At 41.9% G+C, this 21,244-nt stretch overlaps 1 protein-coding gene across 2 annotated transcripts in view; it reads left to right on the top strand.

Annotated features, from left to right (window-relative positions):
• Nucleotides 1–21,244, top strand: part of LOC143963764 (rho GTPase-activating protein 7-like) — a 411,625-nt gene that overhangs the window by 380,353 nt on the left and 10,028 nt on the right. For both annotated transcript variants that reach the window (XM_077473491.1, XM_077473490.1), the window contains exon 13: nt 16,726–16,899. In XM_077473491.1, coding sequence (XP_077329617.1) covers nt 16,726–16,899 — 174 coding nt within the window. The remainder of the gene's footprint in view (nt 1–16,725; nt 16,900–21,244) is intronic.

The raw sequence follows: 21,244 nt of genomic DNA, 5'->3' as shown, positions 1-21,244 counted from the left end.
ACTGAAGGTCTAGTGGGGTTGGAGATCCCAGCTGATGAGGAGCAAGGAGAGGTCCGCTTTGTTCTTTGGTGTGAGTCTTTGAGGTACGCTTGCCAACGAGCTGCATGGCAGGTCAACATATGTCTGGTCAAGCATGTGGTGCCCAAGCGGCTGATGTTTTGGCCACGCGAGATACGCTTGAGACATATGCTGCAAATAGCAGCAGTGCGATCTGATGCACTCGTCACAAAGGCCCACACCAAAGAACTTTTAGAATAACACGCAGAGGCAGCGCCCTGCACAGGCAGAGCTCTGCGGTGTGATTCAGTCGGTGTGCTGCCCCTAAGCTGGCCCCCGGAGGGCATTCTGCCTCGTTGGACATGTGCCTTCTCCTCCTACTCTCTCCTACCAGGCACCCACGTGGAGTCAGTGCCCTCATCATCCCCTCCCTCTTCATCGCTGGAGCAAACCTGGCAGTATGCTGCAGCTTGTGGAACATGACTGCCAGATTGCTGTCCTTCTTGAGCATCCCCTCTCTCTGCATTCATGCTACTGCCTTCCTCTAGCTGAGTATCATCATCAGAGCCTACAAAACACTGGGCATCCTCCTGGAGCATGTACCCAACACTGTGCTCAAAGAGTTCAGGAGACTCCTCAGGAGGACGTGGTGGGTCTAGAGAAGGAGTCATTGATGATGACATTGAGAGGAGGGAAGATGATGCGTTGGCAGCTGCTTTGCTAGTACCCTGAGCCTGGGTGAGAGAGGATGAGGAGGATGAAGAGGGCTTGGTCATCCACTCTACCAAGTCGTTGGCATGTTGCGGCTCAACATGTCCAGGTGCTGAAAAGGACAAGCGTGTCCCATGGCCATGTGCTGATGATGACGATGCACTGCGTCCACGACCAGCACTGTTGTCTCTAGACACAGAGCCTGCTTGCCCTCTTTTATCGGCTCGAGCCTGTCTGCCTCTCCTTGCTGGCCTTCCAGACATGGTAATGGCCTGAAGGGAGTTGGGGAAAACCAGCAATTGGGTAGTGTATATTGTGCTGGAGGCACACACAACTTCCACTAACTCCTGCAGATGGCAGATGGCTGAAACCGAGAAGAGCTATGTAGGTGGATATAGCGGTGTATACTGGGTTCAGAGCACGCAGACAGCACGCACAATCTCCTAATACTGACTGAAAGCTCTATTTAAAACGAGCAAGATAGTTAGCTATATAGGTGGATATAGCGGTGTATACTGGGTTCAGAGCACGCAGACAGCACACACACGATCTCCTAACACTGACTGCAAGCTCTATTATAAAAGATAGATATATCGCTAGCTATATAGGTGAATATAGCAGTGTATACTGCGGTCAGGGCACGCAGACAACAACCACTACAGAAGAGCAAGAACGAAAAATCGGCCAATAACGATCGGTGTATACTGTGTTGAAGGTACACAACACCCACTAACTGCTACAGACGCCAACACCCTACACAAGGCCGCCGCGCTGGCGGCCTTATATAGTGTGGGGCGTGTACTACACAGCCTGAGCTATGATTGGCCACAGGCATCCTGCCTGTGGCCAATCATGGCTCTCCTCGCTGCCGGCGCTGTGATTGGCCAAGCATGCGGGGTCACAGTGCAAGCAACACGAATTTGGTGCGAACGGCCCATAACGTTCGGAATTCGCCGAACGGGCGAACAGCCGATGTTCGAGTCGAACACGAAGCTCATCCCTACCCGTGACCAATACCTAAGACACTGGCAAAAAAACTGAGGTACTCCTGGTAAGGAGAGGGGTTATATGGGGAATTGAACTTCCTGTCTAGGGTGTGCCAGTGTCTATCACCTGAAGGTGCCATATAACCCATACATTAATTACTGTGGCTCTGTGTCCGGTGATGTACGATAAAGAAATAACGGTTAGCAGGTTAGTGTTAGAGAAGGTCTAGAATTATTGCTATTGCTCTGATTGCGGCGATACCTCACATGTGATTTGAACAGCGTTTACATATGCAGGCACAACATACGTGGGCATTTTCTTTGCTGCGCAAGCTCACGGGGACGGGGGTGCTTTTAAAAAAAAAAATTCTTATTTATTTTAATGTTTTTACATTGTCGCTTTAAAAAAAAAATTTGATCACTTTTATTGCTGTCACAAGGAATTTAAACATCCCTTGTGACAGTACTTTATTTTTTATTTTTTTAACGATGTATTTTTCTGAATACTCCAATAAAAAATTTATCTGTTAACCAAAGTGAAATAAGCAGTATTGACAAAATATGACATTACAACTTCTTAGAACATGAAACGGCTAATGTGTGTCACATACTTTAAGTCCAGGAATTCACTAAGCGCCGTGGTAAAGAATATGTCAAATACCAAAGGTGGCTCGTGCCAGTATTTCGCTTTTTAATTGGGTGGAGGGAGGGAGTGACTCCACCCGGACACCCCGAAAGGGTGCTGGACTGTGTCCGTGTGGAGGCAAACCCAACCCCCCACAATATATTCCAGACAATTGTATTAAGGTTTGTGAGCATACACATATGTCAATGGAAATAAAATAGAATCTGAATGTGAAAAAGAAAACCCAATACTATGTTGAAAGGGCTACACAGTATAACAAATTCTATTAACTTATGAAGCGCAATAATATAAACCTTGAGGCTCTTATGTATATGAAATGCACGAGATCGTTTTGAGCTATACCCGTGGCTTATCTCTTAACCGAATGGGTGGGCGAGATCAAGGACTTTATCCTCCTTAAGTACTGAAAGAACGTCTTCAGAATTAAGTTCTGTTGTGAAAAGGAATTCTAGTTCCCTCCCCGGGGAGTAATTAGGCTCCCCGGTTCTCCAAGGCCAGGGATCTGTCAGATAAGGGAACAATAATAGAAATATAAGGGGAAAGGGTAAAGGAAAGGCAGTTTAAGAGAGAAATAGGATGTCTGTCCATTAACTCCGTACCCTCTACCCAGCGTGGTGTGTGAGTAATTTATATTCAGGGGTAGAAAGGAAGTGGAACCAGCAAGCCCAGGTGGAAGTGAATTTTTCTGGTTGGTCGTGAGCTTGATGAATCAAGTCTTCCATTTCCGCCGTTTTTCGAACTCTCGCCAGCCATTCTACAATGGTGGGCGGATCGGAATTGCGCCATTTGGTCGGTACGCATAATTTGGCTGCATTTACCATGTGCATTGATAATGAGCGAAAGTATTGTTTTTTGGGAATTGAGGGCAAACCTAGTAGAAATTGCGAAGGTCGGAAGGCCAAGTCAAAGGTAGTAACCTGTTTAATCACTCTGTGGACTTCTTTCCAAAACGGTTGTAATTTAGGGCAGGTCCACCAAATATGTAAGAAAGATCCCACTCCGTCTAAGCAGCGCCAACACTGAGGGGAAAGGTGCGGAACAAAACGTTGCATCTGGAGAGGTGTCCTATACCATCTTGAGATTATTTTAAATGCGTTCTCCTGCATGTGAGCGTTCATGGAACCTTTATGAGCCAGCTTGAATATAGTTTCCCAATCTTCTACAGAAAAGGACTGGGACAAGTCACCTTCCCATTTTTGTTTCAATCTATCTGAAGCCGATTTAAAAGGTGATAATAATAGTGAATAAATCTGTGAAGTGAGGTGACGTTGTGGTTCTTTCAGTGTGCAAAGTTGTTCGAATTGGGTTAAGGGGCGTGACCACTGAGAAGGAGATGGAGCTGTCTGGAGTAAGTGTCTTAATTGAACGTATGACCAAAAGGGAACAGAAGTCGTCTGTGTCATCGCTACTAAGGATTCGTACGATCTCAATTTATCCCCCTCATAAAAGTGTCGAACTTGCAAAGGGTCCTGAGGCCAAACATTGTTCAAGAAGTTTGTCTCCAAGCCTGGGACAAAGTCAGGGTTCCCTCTTAAAGGTGTTAAGGGGCTTTGAAGGGAGGACACAGCATATTTCGTGAAGCATTCTTTGGATGCTTTTAACGTGGGGTAAATCAGAGGATGGTTTTGTATGGTGAGCGGTGTGTATTTCGTAGATATCCAAGGAAGTGATCCTAACAACGATGGGATCAGGGAGTTTTCTAGTTGCACCCAATCTTTCCTCTGAGAGTGTAAGTTCCAATCAAGGACCCTGGTGAGATGGCTAGAGAGGTAGTATTTGTAAATGTCTGGAAGGCCTAGTCCTCCCTCATTCTTAGGGATGGTGAGTTTCAAGAAACTAAGTCGGGGAGATGACTTTCCCCAAATAAACGTCATACAAAGTCTACGTAGGGAGGCGAAGAACATCTTCGGGATGGTAATGGGGAGAGCCTGCAAGAAGTATAAGACCCAAGGAAGAACATTCATCTTAATTATGGCCACGCGCCCGAACCAAGAAAATAACCCTCCCGACCAATTGGAAAGGTCTTTGGTGATATTCTGTAGTAGCGGTAAAAAATTAGAGGCGTACCAATCTTGAATAGGCGTTGTGAGGTGGATCCCCAGATATTTAATTCCATGTGTACTCCAAATAAATGGAAATTTAGCTTTGCACTGGTCACAGGTCTCTTTTGAAAGGGTCAGGTTGAGAGCAGTAGACTTCGAATAATTAATTTGGAGGTTGGACAGAAGATGGTAGTGTTGTAGTGTATTGAGCAGGGCAGGAATAGTGGACAGGGGGTCCGTTAAAAACAAAAGTATATCGTCCGCAAAGGCCGCTGTTTTATACTGACGGTGGTGTATTTGGATCCCTTTTATTGCCTGGTTCGCTCTAATGCAGTTGAGGAGGGGCTCGAGAGTAAATATAAAAATTAATGGGGAGAGCGGACAGCCCTGACGGGTACCGTTTGCGATGGGGAAGGCGTTTGACAGGTAACCATTCACTCTTACTTTAGCTGTAGGATTAGAGTAAAGAGTCATGATCAGGTTTAACATTGATGGTGGTATGCCCAAGGATTCCAACGTTTGAAACATAAAATCCCAGGCCACCCTGTCAAACGCCTTCTCCGCGTCGAGGGACAAAAAAAAAACCTGGGAGTCTTTGGGATTGTAGCCAATGTTGAACGTTTAGAGCCTTGATTGTATTGTCCCTCGCTTCCCTGCCGGGTATGAATCCAACCTGGTCTAGATTAATGGATTGAGGGAGCAAAGGGAGTAATCTGTTAGCCAAAATTTTTGCGAACCATTTTAAATCAACATTAAGAAGGGAAATCGGATGGTAATTCGCTACTTTCGTCACATCCTTGTCCGGTTTGGGAATGACCACTATGTGGGCAGTTAATAAGTCTCGTGGGGGGGGGCCTGGGGAGTGGAGCAGGAGTTAAAAGCTAAGAGGAAATGTTCCATAAGGTTATCATGTAACGCTTTATAATAGCCCGTGGTCAGCCCATCAGGGCCCGGGCTTTTACCCGACTTCATTTGTTTTAAAGCCAGGGCAGCTTCCTCCGCTGACAATGGGGCTTGGAGTTTCAGACACTCTTCGGTCGATAATTTGGAAGGAGCGTGGTTCCTCAAAAAATCTGAAATCATACCCTTCCTATCTATTATCGGCTGAGATGGTGAGGCAGGGGAAAGATTGTACAACTTTTTATAAAAGGATACGAATTGGAAGGCTATGTCTGGGTTTGATGTGAATTTACAACCCGATGTACCTGTAATAGAATGGATTGTCACAGCTGCCTTTTTCGCCTGGAGGGCTCTGGCCAAACCCTTGCTTGCCTTATTACCGTATTCGTAAAAGAACTTTTGAGAAAGGATATATTTACGTTTGATCTGTTTTTCTAGAAGTTCCAACATTTCCTGTCTGGCCTGGATGAGCAGGGTTAGGGATTGTAAAGCCTGGGTTTGTTTGTGGGCTTTCTCGAGATTAGAGATTTTGGCTAAGAGATCACGAAATTGTTTTTGCCTGGCTTTCCTACGTTGGGTCATTTCTGCTATGAATATGCCTCGAATCACACATTTGTGAGCTTCCCAATTGGTCAGAGGGGAAGTGTCCGTGGGTTTGTTTTCCGCAAAGAATTGTTGGATGCAAGTTTTGATTTTATCAAGTGTAGCGAGGTCAGTGAGTAATGAGGGGTCAAGACGCCAGATCGCAGCTGTGAGTGGGTTGTCAGACATAGAGATTGACATGGAGATCGGGTGATGGTCAGATAGGATCTGAGGGTCGATCGAGGTATGGTGAAGTAGATGGAGATCTTTTTGGGATATAAAGAAATAATCTATACGGGAATATTTGTTGTGTGGGGGGGAAAAGAACGTGTAGTCCTTGGTATCGGGGTGTAGGGTCCTCCACGCATCATGCACCAATAGGTTATGTAACTGGGTCTTGATGGAGCGCAGAGCAGCATAGGGGATAGCCGATTTCCCTTTCGACGTGTCGAGCATGGGGTTCAGCGGAGCATTAAAATCACCTCCAAGAATTAGGGTACCCTCTACAAAGGGAGTCAAAGCTTGGGTAATAGTCTTAAAAAAAGGAGACCTGCCTAGAGTTCGGTGCGTATATGTTCGCTATGGTGTACGTGATATGTCCTATTTTGCCTTTCAGAAAAAGGTATCTACCTCCTGGGTCTGCCAGTTTGTCTTGAAAAATGAACTTGCACTGTGATGCAAGGAGTATAGAAACCCCCTTTGACTTGGCCTCCGAATTTGTGGCGTGAAACACCACCGGGAAGTATCTAGAGTGTAGTTTCGGAATCGCATTTGTCCTGAAATGCGTTTCTTGAACAAGTAGGATGTCAGGGCGAGATTTTTGCATCTGGAGTAACAGTTGTCTCCGTTTTTCAGGTAAGTTTAAACCCTGAACATTAAGGGACGTGAAGGTGAGTTTGGGCATGGCGGGAGTCGGCATCTTGCGTTGCGATAAATTATCGAAGAAGGAACACCTAGAGCTAGGGCAAGCCGGGAAGAGCACTAGGGTACGGAGTCAACGGAGAGAGGAACCCCCAAGGCAGAAGTAAGCAGACAGGAAACAGGGAAAGAAAGGGGAGGGATCGAGAACAGGGAAGAAAAAGGGAAAAGGAATGGACTATTTGGTAAACACCGACTGTAGGGACGCGCCTACGGCCCCTCCGAAATATTTACAATAAATCGGTATGGTTTGGGTGAACCGCACGAAGGATGTATGTTTTTAGTATTAATGCTCGAATCGTGTCAGTCCACCTTGTGGGTGGTGGGAGTACCGCGAGGAAAGTGTATCAAAGAGCCACCATCGGACCTACGACCTATATTAAATATAGAGGCATAGTATCACATTCAATGGGGTTTTAACTAGACACAGGTAGGCAACCTATAAAAGCAGTAAGGAAGGACAAATTAAGACTAACAAGCCTGTAGGGTGGCACATAAAGAGTAGAAAGTTGACTATGGCTCCCTTGTGCTGAAGGTTATCATATTACTACTTAGGAGCTCCAACTCAAAACCTCAGAAAGCTCTGTAACAGACGAGTCCTACGTAAACCATAACAATCATCTAACTAGGAAATGGGGGAGTAACTCGTAGCATCAGTAACTGTTCGCACTTTGCTCCCATGCCTGGGCGGATAATCACTATAGCGTCAGGATTTCCCAACAAGCAACCGTCAGGCTCCCATTGTATTTTTTTTTTAAACCGGCGCCATTGGCAGCCGATTAACTGGAAGTGACGTTGTGACGTCGCTTCCGTGTTTACACAGACGAGACTGGAAAGAAGCCCTTTCCAGTCTCCTTCCAGTCTCACTTTAGCCAGCGGAAATGCCAGATCATGGCTCGAGTCTCCCGATGGGACAGGAGGCCTGGGAAGAGCGGCGGAAGGCAGCAGGGGGAGTCCCCCCACTCTACCGGGATAACAGCCAAGCGGCTTTTAGCCGCATCGGTTGTTATCCCTGAAGAGCCGACTGCCCGCTATAAAAAACGATACATAGATGATGCATGCATCATCACGGTGTAACCCCTTAAAGCCGAGGCTGCAAATGTGCGTACGGTCGGTTGAAAGGGGATACTCAGAAATGTGTATTTCTATGATTTACGATACTGGGGACAACTGGCAAGTATCTGTTAAAACTCCAGTCACTCAAGCGAGCAAGTCAGACGGCTTTATAAGGGCTTCCAGACTAAAGTGTGGATTTGTCTAATAGGCATGAGAGGGTCTGCCTCTGTCCTGATCTGATAAGGAGGTTCTGGTATCAGCTACTAGTGTGTGTATTTTACCAGATGCTTCCTGGGGGGTTGAAGAAACGGGGACCACTTCTGCTATTCACAAACTTGGCATCCTTGCCCTTTCCCACAGCCTAATGACAAGCCTAGTATGTGTTACCATTACACCCGCACTACCCCAAAAACACCCAATCCACTATTATACAAATAGAAAAGCTGCTAACACCCTTGTTTGTTCACCAACTCAAAAAGTGCTAAAACATAACTAGTGTAGTGCTTTTCAATCCTAACTCCAAAAATAAAGAAAACGTATATGTGATAAAGTCCTGTGTTTAAAGACCATTTATATAAATAAGTGAAAATAATACAATCTGTAGTTACATATGGCATCAAATCCCATAAATGAAAAAATATTTGTGATATTTTGCGTACAAAGGACAATTACTTAAATAAGTGAGAATAATACAGTCTGTTATAACACAAACATAAATTGTTCAATCAGTTCATGAAAAAATGAAACTCTCAGGTGTTGAAAATCTTCTAAAAATCCACTCCAGGTATCATGCTTACACCTCCCCAGTGTGTACATACCAACACTGTGAGATCCAGGTATAATAAAGATTTTCAAAATGGTAAACGCTAGATATAAAATGTGAGACTTTTCCATAATATCTGGAACTTGCATCACCAGAAGTGACAATATTGGCCTCATAACCCCGTCTCAATGCTCTTTACAGTCCTGAAAGCGGCGATGACGGTGAAATGCGCTGAAGCGGGGTTATGTAACTATTATCGCCACTTCCGGTTACGTCAGATCGGCTGCTGAAAGTTACTGCAGCGGCGGTCGGCTGAGAGATTACACTGCTGGGTGCTACTGGGTGCTGGTGCTACTGGGTGCTGGTGCTAGGCACCATAACATGTCAGTATAACAGCTTTAGTTTTCCTTGCATTTCTTTTATGGGATTTTAATTAAAGGGTTGCACGATGATCATTTATTGTGGTTCTTTTACCCTTGCATGTGCTCACTTATTAAAGATCAAATCGGAGGAGGTGGTACAACAGGAATCTGGATCTTAAACCAAGCATTGTTAGACCCACTTTCTTACTGGATCTTATAATCTGGTGAGTCAATAATCCTTAGAAATCATATAAATATAGAAGACAGCCACCACCAACTTTTAGAAGGCTTACCGGAATATATGGACTCAGAAAGGCATATGCCTAATGAGTCACCAAGGCTTTATAGTAAATAAACACCAATGGGATGGAACAACTTCTGAATTGGGGATGATCCCTCTGTCCCTTGGATGACTTGAAGTGTGTCAGGGTTGGGATCAGCCCTTCCTTCTCTGAGCTGGCCGCTCAGCTGTGGGCTAATTGCCAGCTCCCATCTCTCTCCACAGTTACTCAACTGTTGTTAATATCCTGCTCGTCAGTCCTGCCTACTTAAGCCACAGTCCAGTCCAGAGGAGCTCTGCCTTTACCTTGGTCAACATCACAAGAAACATCTCCTGCGTTCCTGTTTAAAGACTGGCTTTGCTGACATCCCTTCTGGCTCTGGATCCTGCTTGCTGTTCCACTGCTTTGATCCCTGACATCTGGCTTGGCTGACTATCCATTCCCGTTACTGAAGTTGGCTATGTTTTGACTATGTTTGTTCTTTTTACTTCTATTATTAAACTGTATTAAAGTGTGATTTAACTATACTTCTGTCTCGGTCTGATTTCATGGTTTCTGACAAAATGGTAATAACCAGGCAATCTGGTAGTCTCAAAGGGTGGACCAAGGCTTCCCCGTATATTCACATGGTATGACTGGTAACTTGTTTTGGAGTAGTGTCTTTAAGGACAGCACCTCCTCCTACTCAGGAAACATTGCCACACCCATCTTTAAAAGGAGGCTCCTCCCCATCAATCTTCTGCTGCAGAAGAGTACTTATGGCTAAGCAGTATACAGACAGTACCAGTCTGGGGCACATCATTCCCTGGTGACGCATATGCCTTTCTGAGTCCATATATTCCAGTAAGCCTTCTCAAAGTTGACGGTGGCTGTCTTCTATATTCACATGATTTCGAAGGATTATTGATACCATAAGGACTAAACCACCTAGTCCGGATCAACTACAACACTTTTTTTTTTTTTTCACTCTGTGGAATGCCTAGCTGTCATTAATTATCATCATTCTGTTTAGACACATTTATTTTTGTTGCATCAATATATGGTTAATGTTTATTAATTTTTTGTGCAATGGCCATTCATGTCCCTTTTTAGAGAACAGTGTCTTTTTGCCGTATTGTTTTCACTGTCAATTATATACCGTCATGTAGTCATACAGAGACCTTTTTCACATTAGCGCTGCACATTTTTATAAATATTCATACCTCTGTGCTTGCCAACAAGGGTTTCTCCACCAAGTACTAAAGTCATGTTTTGCTTGTGGATCGAATACTTATTTTATTCACTGAACTGCAACTTAATTTATAGCAGTTGTTTTATGTTTTTTTTTTTTTCTAGATTTTTGGTTGATATTCTGCATCTATCATTTAAAATACACCTATGATAAAAATGATAGACCCCTCAATTCTTTGTAAGTAAGCAAACTCACAAAATCTACACGGGATCAAATAATAATTTTCCCCACTGTATATCCCCTATGCAGTCCTAAGACAGTGTGCGTTCCAGCGGCCCATGTCAGCAAGATGGAGTTTGGAACGCTGGTCAGGGACTATTTGTACACATTTTATTATTGGTATCGCGTTACACTATGTCACCTAGAGATATATTTATATTGCATGGGCATTGGCAAGGTGTTAGTTTGATTATACAGTGAGGTGATGTATATTTAGCTATTGCTTACTTCATGTGTTGGGTTTTTACCTCCTCTTTTTATTTGAGTATAATTATGTGTTATGCCATGATTTATTTATTACCCCTATCTGCTGCATTGGCTCTGCCCACCTAAAGTGGCAATGGGCTGAGAGTAATTACATATTATTTAATATAAAGGGGGATGATGGCCCTATTTTAGCTTTGACAAAGGGGGTGCATCTCCCCATTCCCCAAAACGCGCAAGGCTATTGTGTTGAATGACCGCTTGGACCACGTGATTCTGTCGCAGTGGTGGAGTGGAATTTAATGAGATACAATGGCTGTTATACAGCACACTTGAGTATGTTTGTTTGTTTTTGTGCTTTCAGTTTTTGAAAAACTTTTTGTAATGCAAGGCATTTGCCTCCACCTGTGTGTTTTTTAGTTTTATGTCAAGATGTCCCTGTCTGAGGAATGCTGCATCAGTAGAGCATTCCTGTTTTGTATTTGGTACTGTTCAGCTGTCTATACCTCTGGAGTGCTGGAAAGTTTGTAACACGTTATCGTGGGGAAGGAGGGTGTGCTATGTGGGGGGGGTCTAGATTGGCTCAGGTTTTATTTAATTTTTTTTTTTTTTAAGACCTCTCCCCCCCACACACATTGTTAGTGCAATTTGGTCACATGCAAAATTCGGAGTAGCACTTTGTACGCATAACTTTATTACTTCAGAATATTAGATATTCTAGAATATATTATTCAACCTCTGGTGCCATATAACCTAGGCACACCACCGAATACCACATTAGCAATTTGCTTTTCTTCTACTATCCAATCCTTGAACTTTATTGCTTCAACTGCATTGGAGAAAGCTAAATTGTCAGGATGGTGTCTGTCAGAGGTGTTTACATTACAAAATTGGGTGAACACATTTCAAACTTTTTTGCAGGTAGTACAGTTTACAAATGTTAAATGGAGAGAGGTAGGTGTGGCGCCGTTCTAGGGTGCAATAATTGCATGCCCCTGTTTTACAATCTATGTGTCCCTATATTATACTCCCAATGTAATTCATGAAAATAAAAAACATATTGCTAAACATGTTTAAAGTGTCAAGTGCTTGATGCATACACTGGTGTGTACAAGTGCCGACAACACACATATGCAAACATGGATGAATGTGCTATGATCATATATAGTCCATTCTTTAAAGCACAAAATTAAAGCTAAATTGACAGGTGCTCTTCAAAACTGTGCATTCATGTTAAAAATAAATAAAAAATAATTTATAAAATAAATATATAAATACACACCTACCTCTCTCCATTTAACACTTCCATCTATGTGGTTGTACCAGTAGGGGCAGAAGTTTTCTTATTGCCATTTTACAATGTACAAAAATACGTTCAAAAAATTGTAAACTTTATTACACCAGCAGAGATAAAAAAAAAAATATATATATATATATATATATATATATATATATATATATATATATATATATATAATAAAAATCTTATTTAAAAAGTCAGTACCAAAACGGAAAAAAGAAGAAAAAAAATATGTTGTACAATGTCCCAGGAGTCACAGTCCCAAACAGGTGACTCAAAACATAAAAAGTCTATTTAAAAGAAAAGGTTGTTTGTTATCATAGACCAGGGCAGGAGCATTTGACACCCCTCTATATGGCCAGTATGACCGAAGGAGCCCTTGAGTGAGATATCCCCAGGACCCTTAGGGTCACTATGTGGCTACAGAGCGTGACACCCTAGGGAAAGGGGAGTTTACTCACCGCTGGTCAATGTCAAAAAATACAACCTAAAAACCGACCTGAGCGGTCTGCAGATGCCGGTAAATCGAGCGAGGAAACAAGCAGGGATCTGGACGCGGAACTGGCGTGCGTTCTTATTGCCATAAGCGCAGGACTACCCATATATTTTATATTCAGTTTGCAAATGTGTATTTATCCCAAGTACTAAGCTGTTTGGCTACACTTAAAATTTAGGTCCCAAATTAGTTTATAGACAATATGATTCTTACACATGAAACAGTAGTAAGAAAAAAAAAAAATGGGAACAAAAACGAGGATTTTGCCCATAGTGACCAATTATCCAGTAGAAGACTGTTGATAAAGGGTAAAATAGTGTATGTTTCACTATTTGAACATTTTGTGGTTTTATGGATATTTTTTTTCCCATTCATTAAAGTATATTTGAGGGCTTTGCTCACCATGGTAATTTGTTGATTTACTCCTCAGTTGGCAGTGTGCTAACCAGCCTGCTGCTGTTTTTAGCCTTATCTTAACGTACATCACATTTATTAGGAGTCATATATGAGCTGTGATAACAGCTTGCATAAAGAAAATTGGGAAAGGGAGGGAGAGGCCCAGGCGCTACCTGTCGTAGCTAAATAAAATATGTATATAAACCATATGTGTGTGAGCAAAAGTAGTGCCTCCAGCAACAGGGAGAGAAGGGAAGAGAAAATTCCAGGTAAGTAATAGTTATATCACCACACACAGGAGATCACAGTAAAAGATCTTATAGAGAATGTCTCTTATAGAGTTATATCCAGAGCGGGCTGCACAGAGGTACTAGGGACAGGTGACTCTCACGGAAAAAGCTAATTGTGCCCAAATTGTACGTAAATGTATAACCGGTGAGTAAATAATAAATATAAGCATTCCAGAGAGAAAAAGGTAAAGATTTACAATACTGACTAAGCGGTGTATAAGTACAGTCTAAGTACCACTATAGGAGGTCATAGATGTATATAAATACCAGAATGTAGCTGTACTCGATATACCATAAGTGCTATAAATGTATATGAGAGATATGCAAATAAATTATATATGTGCAAACAATTATATATCTGTGCAACGAATATAAGCATGTACAACAAATAATGTATATTATGTGCAAAAATAGCAAACAGTGTCCAATGTTGTGCAAAAAATGCAAAAATTGTGCAAAAAGAGGTGTGCAGAAAAAATGCAACGGTTATGCCGAGTTCATAATTTAGTCAAAGGAACATCCTACACGGACAATGGATACAGTCCTTGTGAAAAACAAACACAAAAAACATAAACCCGGAAAAAACCAAAAGAGCCAAAAAATATATATTATTATATGGGACCTGGACCGAATCCAGGAGCAATATCAGAGAACAAGACCATAGCAAAGAACAAAAAAATAGAAATAAATAAATAACAGAAATGCAGTCCAAATAACATTTCTAAATCTTCCAATGGTTGCAGATAAAGGTGACTGGTGCTCAAACATGAAAAAATTCAGGTGACTTCCGTGCTCGCCCCCTCAGGTCCCCACTCACCAAAACTCTATGCCCACACAGGGCGATCAGGCATTCTATATTGCACGATGCAGGATCTGGTTGTTCCACGAGTAGGCACGTCCGAAGGGGGCACATCCAGCGAAAAACCCACTTTCCAGCTATATCACCTTCCTTGGTGTGTGGACTAATTTATACTCAATAAGTAGTGCTGTACCAGGGGATCCTCAGAAAAATGAAAAGGGTCTCATAGTGAAGTATCTTCAGAAGTTCAAAAAATTTACAAAAATACGTTCAAAAAATTGTAAACTTTATTACACCAACAGAGATTAAAAAAAAAAAAATATATATATATATATATATATATATATATATATATATATATATATATATATATATGACAAAAATATAATAAAAATCTTATTAAAAAAGTCAGTACCAAAACAGAAAAAAGAAGAAAACAAAAAATATTTTGTACAATGTCCCAGGAGTCACAGTCCCAAACAGGTGACTCAAAACATAAAAAGTCTATTTAAAAGAAAAGGTTGTTTGTTATCATAGACCAGGGCAGGAGCATTTGACACCCCTCTATATGGCCAGTATGACCGAAGGAGCCCTTGAGTGAGATATCCCCAGGACCCTTAGGGTCACTATGTGGCTACAGAGCGTGACACCCTAGGGAAAGGGGAGTTTACTCACCGCTGGTCAATGTAAAAAAATACAACCTAAAAACCGACCTGAGCGGTCTGCAGATGCCGGTAAATCGAGCGAGGAAACAAGCGGGGATCTGGACGCGGAACTGGCGTGCGTTCTTATTGCCATAAGCGCAGGACTACCCATATATTTTATATTCAGTTTACAAATGTGTATTTATCCCAAGTACTAAGCTGTTTGGCTACACTTAAAATGTAGGTCCCAAATTAGTTTATAGACAATATGATTCTTAGGCCGCGTACACACGCGCGGACTGTTGGCCCAACCTTGTCCGCTGAACAGTGTTTGGGCGGACAGTCCGCTCGTGTGTGGGCTTTCAGCGGACAGTTTCAGCGGACAGTTGGACGGACAAGGTTTTACGGAAATTCCGAAAAACTGTCCGCTGAAACCTTGTTTCAACGAACAGTCCGCCCGTGTGTAGGCTTGTTCGTCAAACTAAGTTCCGCGCATGCTCAGAAAGGATTTTCAAGCCGAAAGTTATAATGCAGTGTATAGGACGTCGTATTTTGCGTCCCGTCGTACGTGCCGTTCACGTCATCGCGCACGGTTTCAGCAAACTGTTCGTTCGTCGTGTGTGGCCATGTCCGTCCATGCTAAGTTTGAGCGGACTGTTCGCTCAAACTGTTGGACGGACAAAGTTGGGCCAACAGTCCGCGCGTGTGTACGCGGCCTAACACATGAAACAGTAGTAAGAAAAAAAAAAAATGGGAACAAAAACTAGGATTTTGCCCATAGTGACCAATTATCCAGTAGAAGACTGTTGATAAAGGGTAAAATAGTGTATTTTTCACTATTTGAACATTTTGTGGTTTTATGGATATTTTTTTTCCCATTCATTAAAGTATATTTGAGGGCTTTGCTCACCATGGTAATTTGTTGATTTACTCCTCAGTTGGCAGTGTGCTAACCAGCCTGCTGCTGTTTTTAGCCTTATCTTAACGTACATCACATTTATTAGGAGTCATATATGAGCTGTGATAACAGCTTGCATGTATGTATCTGCCCTATGACAATGGCAAACATATTTTTCCACTACAGTCTCTCAAAATTGTTAGATGCAAAAAATTAAAAGTACGGTATATACCACAATATACTATTTCCTTATAAATCAGTCCCATAGTAGAATTTAGGTTACGCTGGTTAAATAAAAAATCAATATTAACATCTCAGATTAGTGCAGTTTCAGTCCAGGAAACTTTAAGAAAACTAGGGGAAAATGCTAACTTTTTTTCTTTGTAGAGTGAACTGAGTGATCAAAAACCACTGCTCACTTTTGTCTTCAGTGAGCAAGTAGCTGTCGGTCACTGGCTCTTTACTCTGCCCCTCCAGCGCCCACTGGAGTGCTAGGCTTTGGGGGTGGGAATGGCTAGCTTAGGCCCTCAGTGGCATACTGAAAAGCTGAGCCAGCTGCAGGTTAGGCATCTGAGTGGATCCCGACATTAAAGTCAGAATCCGGTCAGAACCTGGACCAGCTGAGTGATGTCTGGTGTCAGTGCACTTTAGTCTATCGGCTGAATACAGGTCACAGGAGTGCAGGAGGAAGTGCGCTCCTGTGACCCACATGAGAAGGATTTGGCCTGGCTTCTCCTTTAAACCCTAAAAAATAAGTTAAAGCCTGGACATAAATTTTTTTTTTTTCAATAATTTTATACAAAATTTTCAAAGAAAGAATGTGCAAATCTGGACACTTTTTTTTTTTTTTTTTTTTTTTAATTTTTTTCCAGGTATTTACAAATAACCTTAATATATTGAGATAAAGTAGTTTCCATACTAAACTAAGCCTTTAGTCTTTGTAACCCTCTGGCATATACAAGATGGATTTGCTATAATATCATTAATGTTATATTGTTTTTCAGGACATGGAGGACTGACCCTAAAAGTGGCACTTGTATTATGGCAGCAACTTCAGTTAAATGTGAGGATGTAGAGATCACGGGGATCCTGGGACATGTCGTTTTGTGTGAGCACCTCATAGAAAACATTGGCACTCAGAAGTGTAAAGTAACCTATGTCTGTAGGACAGACACAAGGTAAAACAACTTGCATCACTGTAGAATATTAACTAAGTGGTTAATAAGTAAGAAATTCAGAGCTGTCCTGTGTCCTATGAAAAATTTCCGTGTTTTCTCAAAGAACTTACTTGGGCCCACCTAATTCTTATCTATGATTACAAAACGATTAGCATTAATGTTTTAGAGACCTGAGAGTGGGAAATGTTTAAGTAATTTAGCAGGAGACACTAGCAGGGTTAATGTCACTCAGTCCACAAAAATGTTTTGTATTGACTGATGTGGTGCAGTTTTCCTATATGGGGGTGCAGCACAGTGTATCCATGTGTTTCATGCAGATTACTTGTGCTTTGCCGTAAACTTTTTTTGCAATTTGTTAAAATTACAACTTTGTGAAAAATCATGTTATGTAATTAATTTTCTAAAAAATTGTGATAAATGCATTTATTACAACAAATTCAAAAAACTCACATGCCTCTTAATAAATATCTTGCACTGCCTACTTTCCAAAAAGGGGTCATTTGGGGGTTATTTGTACTGTCCTGCCATTTTAGGGCCCTCGTGAAATGAGTGACAGTCAGTATATCTGGACTGAATTTTATAATTTTGCAAAAAAAATAATCTTGCTTCATAAGTGTAGGCTAACATTTATTCTTCTACATTTCTTTGTTAGAAATAACCCAAATCAGTATATATTATTTAGTCTGTATGAAAGTTAGAGTCTAGAAACTATGGCGTGTATATACAGTATATTTGAAAATTGATCAGTCGAGATATACTGACTGCCTATTTCATGAGGCCCTAAAATGGCAAGACAGTACAAATAAATTATAACTTTTTGGAAAGTAGGCAGTCCAAGATATTTAGTAAGAGGCATGGTAAGGTTTTTGAAGTTGTAATTTTATCACAATTTTTTAGAAAATGAATTAACATGATTTTTCACAAATTTGTCATTTTAACAAGTTATTTCTCACACCCCAAAATACATTTTGCCATGTCTCCTGAGTATGAAGATACCACATGTGAGACTTTTTCACAGCCTAAATGCATAGAGAACCTTTTGGAGGTCCTGGAGCACCTGGACAGTAAAAACTCTTACAAAATGACCCCATTTTGGAAAGCAAACATTCCAAGGTATTTTTTGAAAGACATAGTGAGTCTGTAATTTTCTGCCAAAAGCTTCTGGAAAAATGGGAAAGAAAATTAAAATGTATTTTTTTTTTTATAAACAAAGTTACCAATAAACCTGCGCAGACGGCTAACGGAAAGCTCCCGATTGCTTTCCGATCATGTGACTGGAGTGACAGCCAATCGCAGCAATCACATTATCTTAGACCCCCCAGCCTCCTGGCATCGGAAAACCCTTAAAGGGATGGGAAGCACCAGCCTGTCCCCCTGTGTCCTCCCCCCACCACAGTGTCCCCCTGTGTCCTCCCCCCACCACAGTGTCCCCCTGTGTTCTCCCCCCACCACAGTGTCCCCCTGTGTCCTCCCCCCCACCACAGTGTCCCCCTGTGTCCTCCCCCCTACCACAGTGTCCCTCTCTGTTCTCATCCCATTACATCCCCCTCTGTCCTCTTCATACTGCATCCCTCTCTGTCTGACCCCCGCATCTCTCTCTGTCCTCATCACACTGCAGCCCTCTCTGTCCCTGGTGTCCCCCTCTGTCCCCGACAGAGTGGGGCTGCACTGATGGGCTGCATTGATAAAGCTGCACTGATGAGGTAGCACTCTTAACCACTTACAGACCAGACCATTTTGCTGGTCAAAGACCAGACCACTTTTTGCAATTCGGCACTGCGTCGCTTTAACTGACAATTGCGCGGTCATGCGACGTGGCTCCCAAACAAAATTGACGTCCTTTTTTTCCCACAAATAGAGCTTTCTTTTGGTGGTATTTGATCACCCCTGCGGTTTTTATTTTTTGCGCTATAAACAAAAATAGAGCGACAATTTTGAAAAAAAACGCATTATTTTTTACTTTTTTGTTATAATAAATATCCCCCAAAAATATATAAAAAAATATTTTTTTCCCTCAGTTTAGGCCGATACGTATTCTTCTACATATTTTTGGTAAAAAAAAATCGCAATAAGCGATTATTGATTGGTTTGCGCAAAAGTTATAGCGTTTACAAAATAGGGATAGTTTTATAGCATTTTTATTAATTATTATTTTTTTTTTTTTTTTTTTTTTTTACTAGTAATGGCGGCGATCAGCGATTTTTATTGTGACTGCGACATTGTGGGGGACCCATCGGACATTTTTGACACATTTTGGGACCATTGTCATTTATACAATAATCACTGCTATATAAATGCAGTGATTCCTGTGTAAATGACAATGGCAGGGCGGCATTGAATATTGGACGTACCTGTACACCAATATGCTTGCCCGTGCCATTCTGTCGACGTACATCGTCGTGCGCTGGTCGGGAACCGGTTAAGCTGCGCAAATATACTGTACTGATAGGCTGCACTGATGGGCACTACTGAGGTTGCACTGATAAACTTTATGTTGATATTGTTCAAAAGTTGTTAATATTTATTTTTGGAACTTAATTCTGCATAAAACATTTAGCCGTGTAATTTCATGAGATAATTTACAAGGGCATGTTTAGGGGCAGGGTAGGGTTGTATTTAAGTTAGGGGTGCATGAGTTTAGTCAGGCCTAGGGCAGCACATAACCTAAATACACCACTGCATAGAGGGGTCCAAAATCCAAGAAGCACCTTCAGGCATTCTAGGGGGATAAATTACACATCTAATTTCCTAACTACCTTTCACATATTTGGAGGTTCTGGTGCACAAGGACAGTGAAAACATCTACAAAATGACACTTCCAGGTGACACTGGGATTGGTGTGGTGACCATTAGGGATGAGCCTGCAGTTCGAGTTAAATAGAAGTTTGACTCGAACATCGGGTGTTCGCTTGCTTGCACTGAACATATGGGGCGTTCACGGGAAATTTGAGCGCGACAGAATGCCCCATAATGCACTGCGAGATTGCCCCATGACATAACTGAGTGACCCCGCCCCTTCTGATGTCATGTGCCCTCAAAGGGGGCAGGGACATCCGGTTTCATCAGCGGGTGGCCCCGTCCTTGCCTTTGTCACCATGAAAAGACAGCCATTGGTGGGATGCTTCCCATCAAGGCAGAGCCTTTTTTTTTTTTTTTTTTTTTATATGATTTTCGGGTCCGTCTTCTTTTTTTTTTTTTTTTTTTTTTTAATAAAGGAATTTTTAAATATTATTTTTTGTGTTTTGTCTTTTTTTTACTTTTTGACAGTTTTTATTGATGAATGGGTAGGGGTACAATTTACCTGATACATATTCACATGGGGGGTGCCGGGATTGCTTCCAGATTCCAATAAGCCCCCCCCCCCACCCGCAGACCCCCGCAACCACCGTGCAAAGGTTGTGGGTATGAGGCCCTTGTCCCCATCAACATGGAGACAAGGTGCTTGGGAGGGGGGGGGTCCCAAAGCTCCCTTCCCACATTGAGGGCATGTGGCCTGGTATGGTTCTGTCCTCCAGGCTGCATGGTCGGATAAGGGTCAATACGCCCTCTGAAAAAGAGTATAGCTGAACATGTGCAGTAAAGGGCTATAAATACCATCACAACATTTTAGACAATTGCATAGTTACATACCCTGTTTCCCCTAAAATAAGACCTAGTGTGATTGTCGGTGATAGCTGCAATAAAAGCCCTACCCCCCAAATAAGCCCTAGTTAAAGTCCTTGTAGGTCTTCTTTTCAGGGTAGGGCTTACTTTTGAGGAAACAGAGTAGGGCTTATTTGGGTGGTAGGGCTTATATTGCAGCCAACACCGACAATCACGCTAGGTCTTATTTTAGGGGAAACAGGGTAGGTTGAAAAAATACATAAGTCTATCTAGTTCAACCAATTAAAAAATAGATGGATAATTTTTTTTTTTATAAATCCTTCAATCCCATATACACAATCCTTCACCCACTGTTGATCCAGAGAAAGGTGAAAAACCCCAGCAAAGCATGATCCAATTTGCTACAGCAGGGGAAAAAATTCCTTCCTGATCACCCATGAGGCAATCCAATACATTACATGAAAGGAATCCCTCTAATTTGCAGTTTTGGGGTATCCTCCTGGAGAAGGTCCAGGAGGGAGACCAAGTGGATCTATAATTTTCAGTTTTTAGCACCTGACAGTTTGAATTTTGAAGTTGATATCAATTGTTTCATAAGTGATTATTAAAATCTCTTTTATTGATATATTTGATACATATTTGCTAACATGGCTCCAGTTGTTTTTGGTTGGATTTAATTTTATGTGTTTTGATGTTTTTATTATTTAAGGTTTATCTGGTATATACTGTATACTTGTTATTG

This window comes from Lithobates pipiens, unplaced genomic scaffold (genome assembly GCF_037356315.1).
Source record: "Lithobates pipiens isolate NorthernLeopardFrog02 unplaced genomic scaffold, aLitPip1_a1.2 Scaffold_8, whole genome shotgun sequence".
In the NCBI taxonomy this organism is placed as follows: Eukaryota; Metazoa; Chordata; class Amphibia; order Anura; family Ranidae; genus Lithobates; species Lithobates pipiens.
The sequence above is the reverse complement of the archived record's forward strand: the minus strand, read 5'-3'. Positions and strand labels throughout refer to the sequence as shown.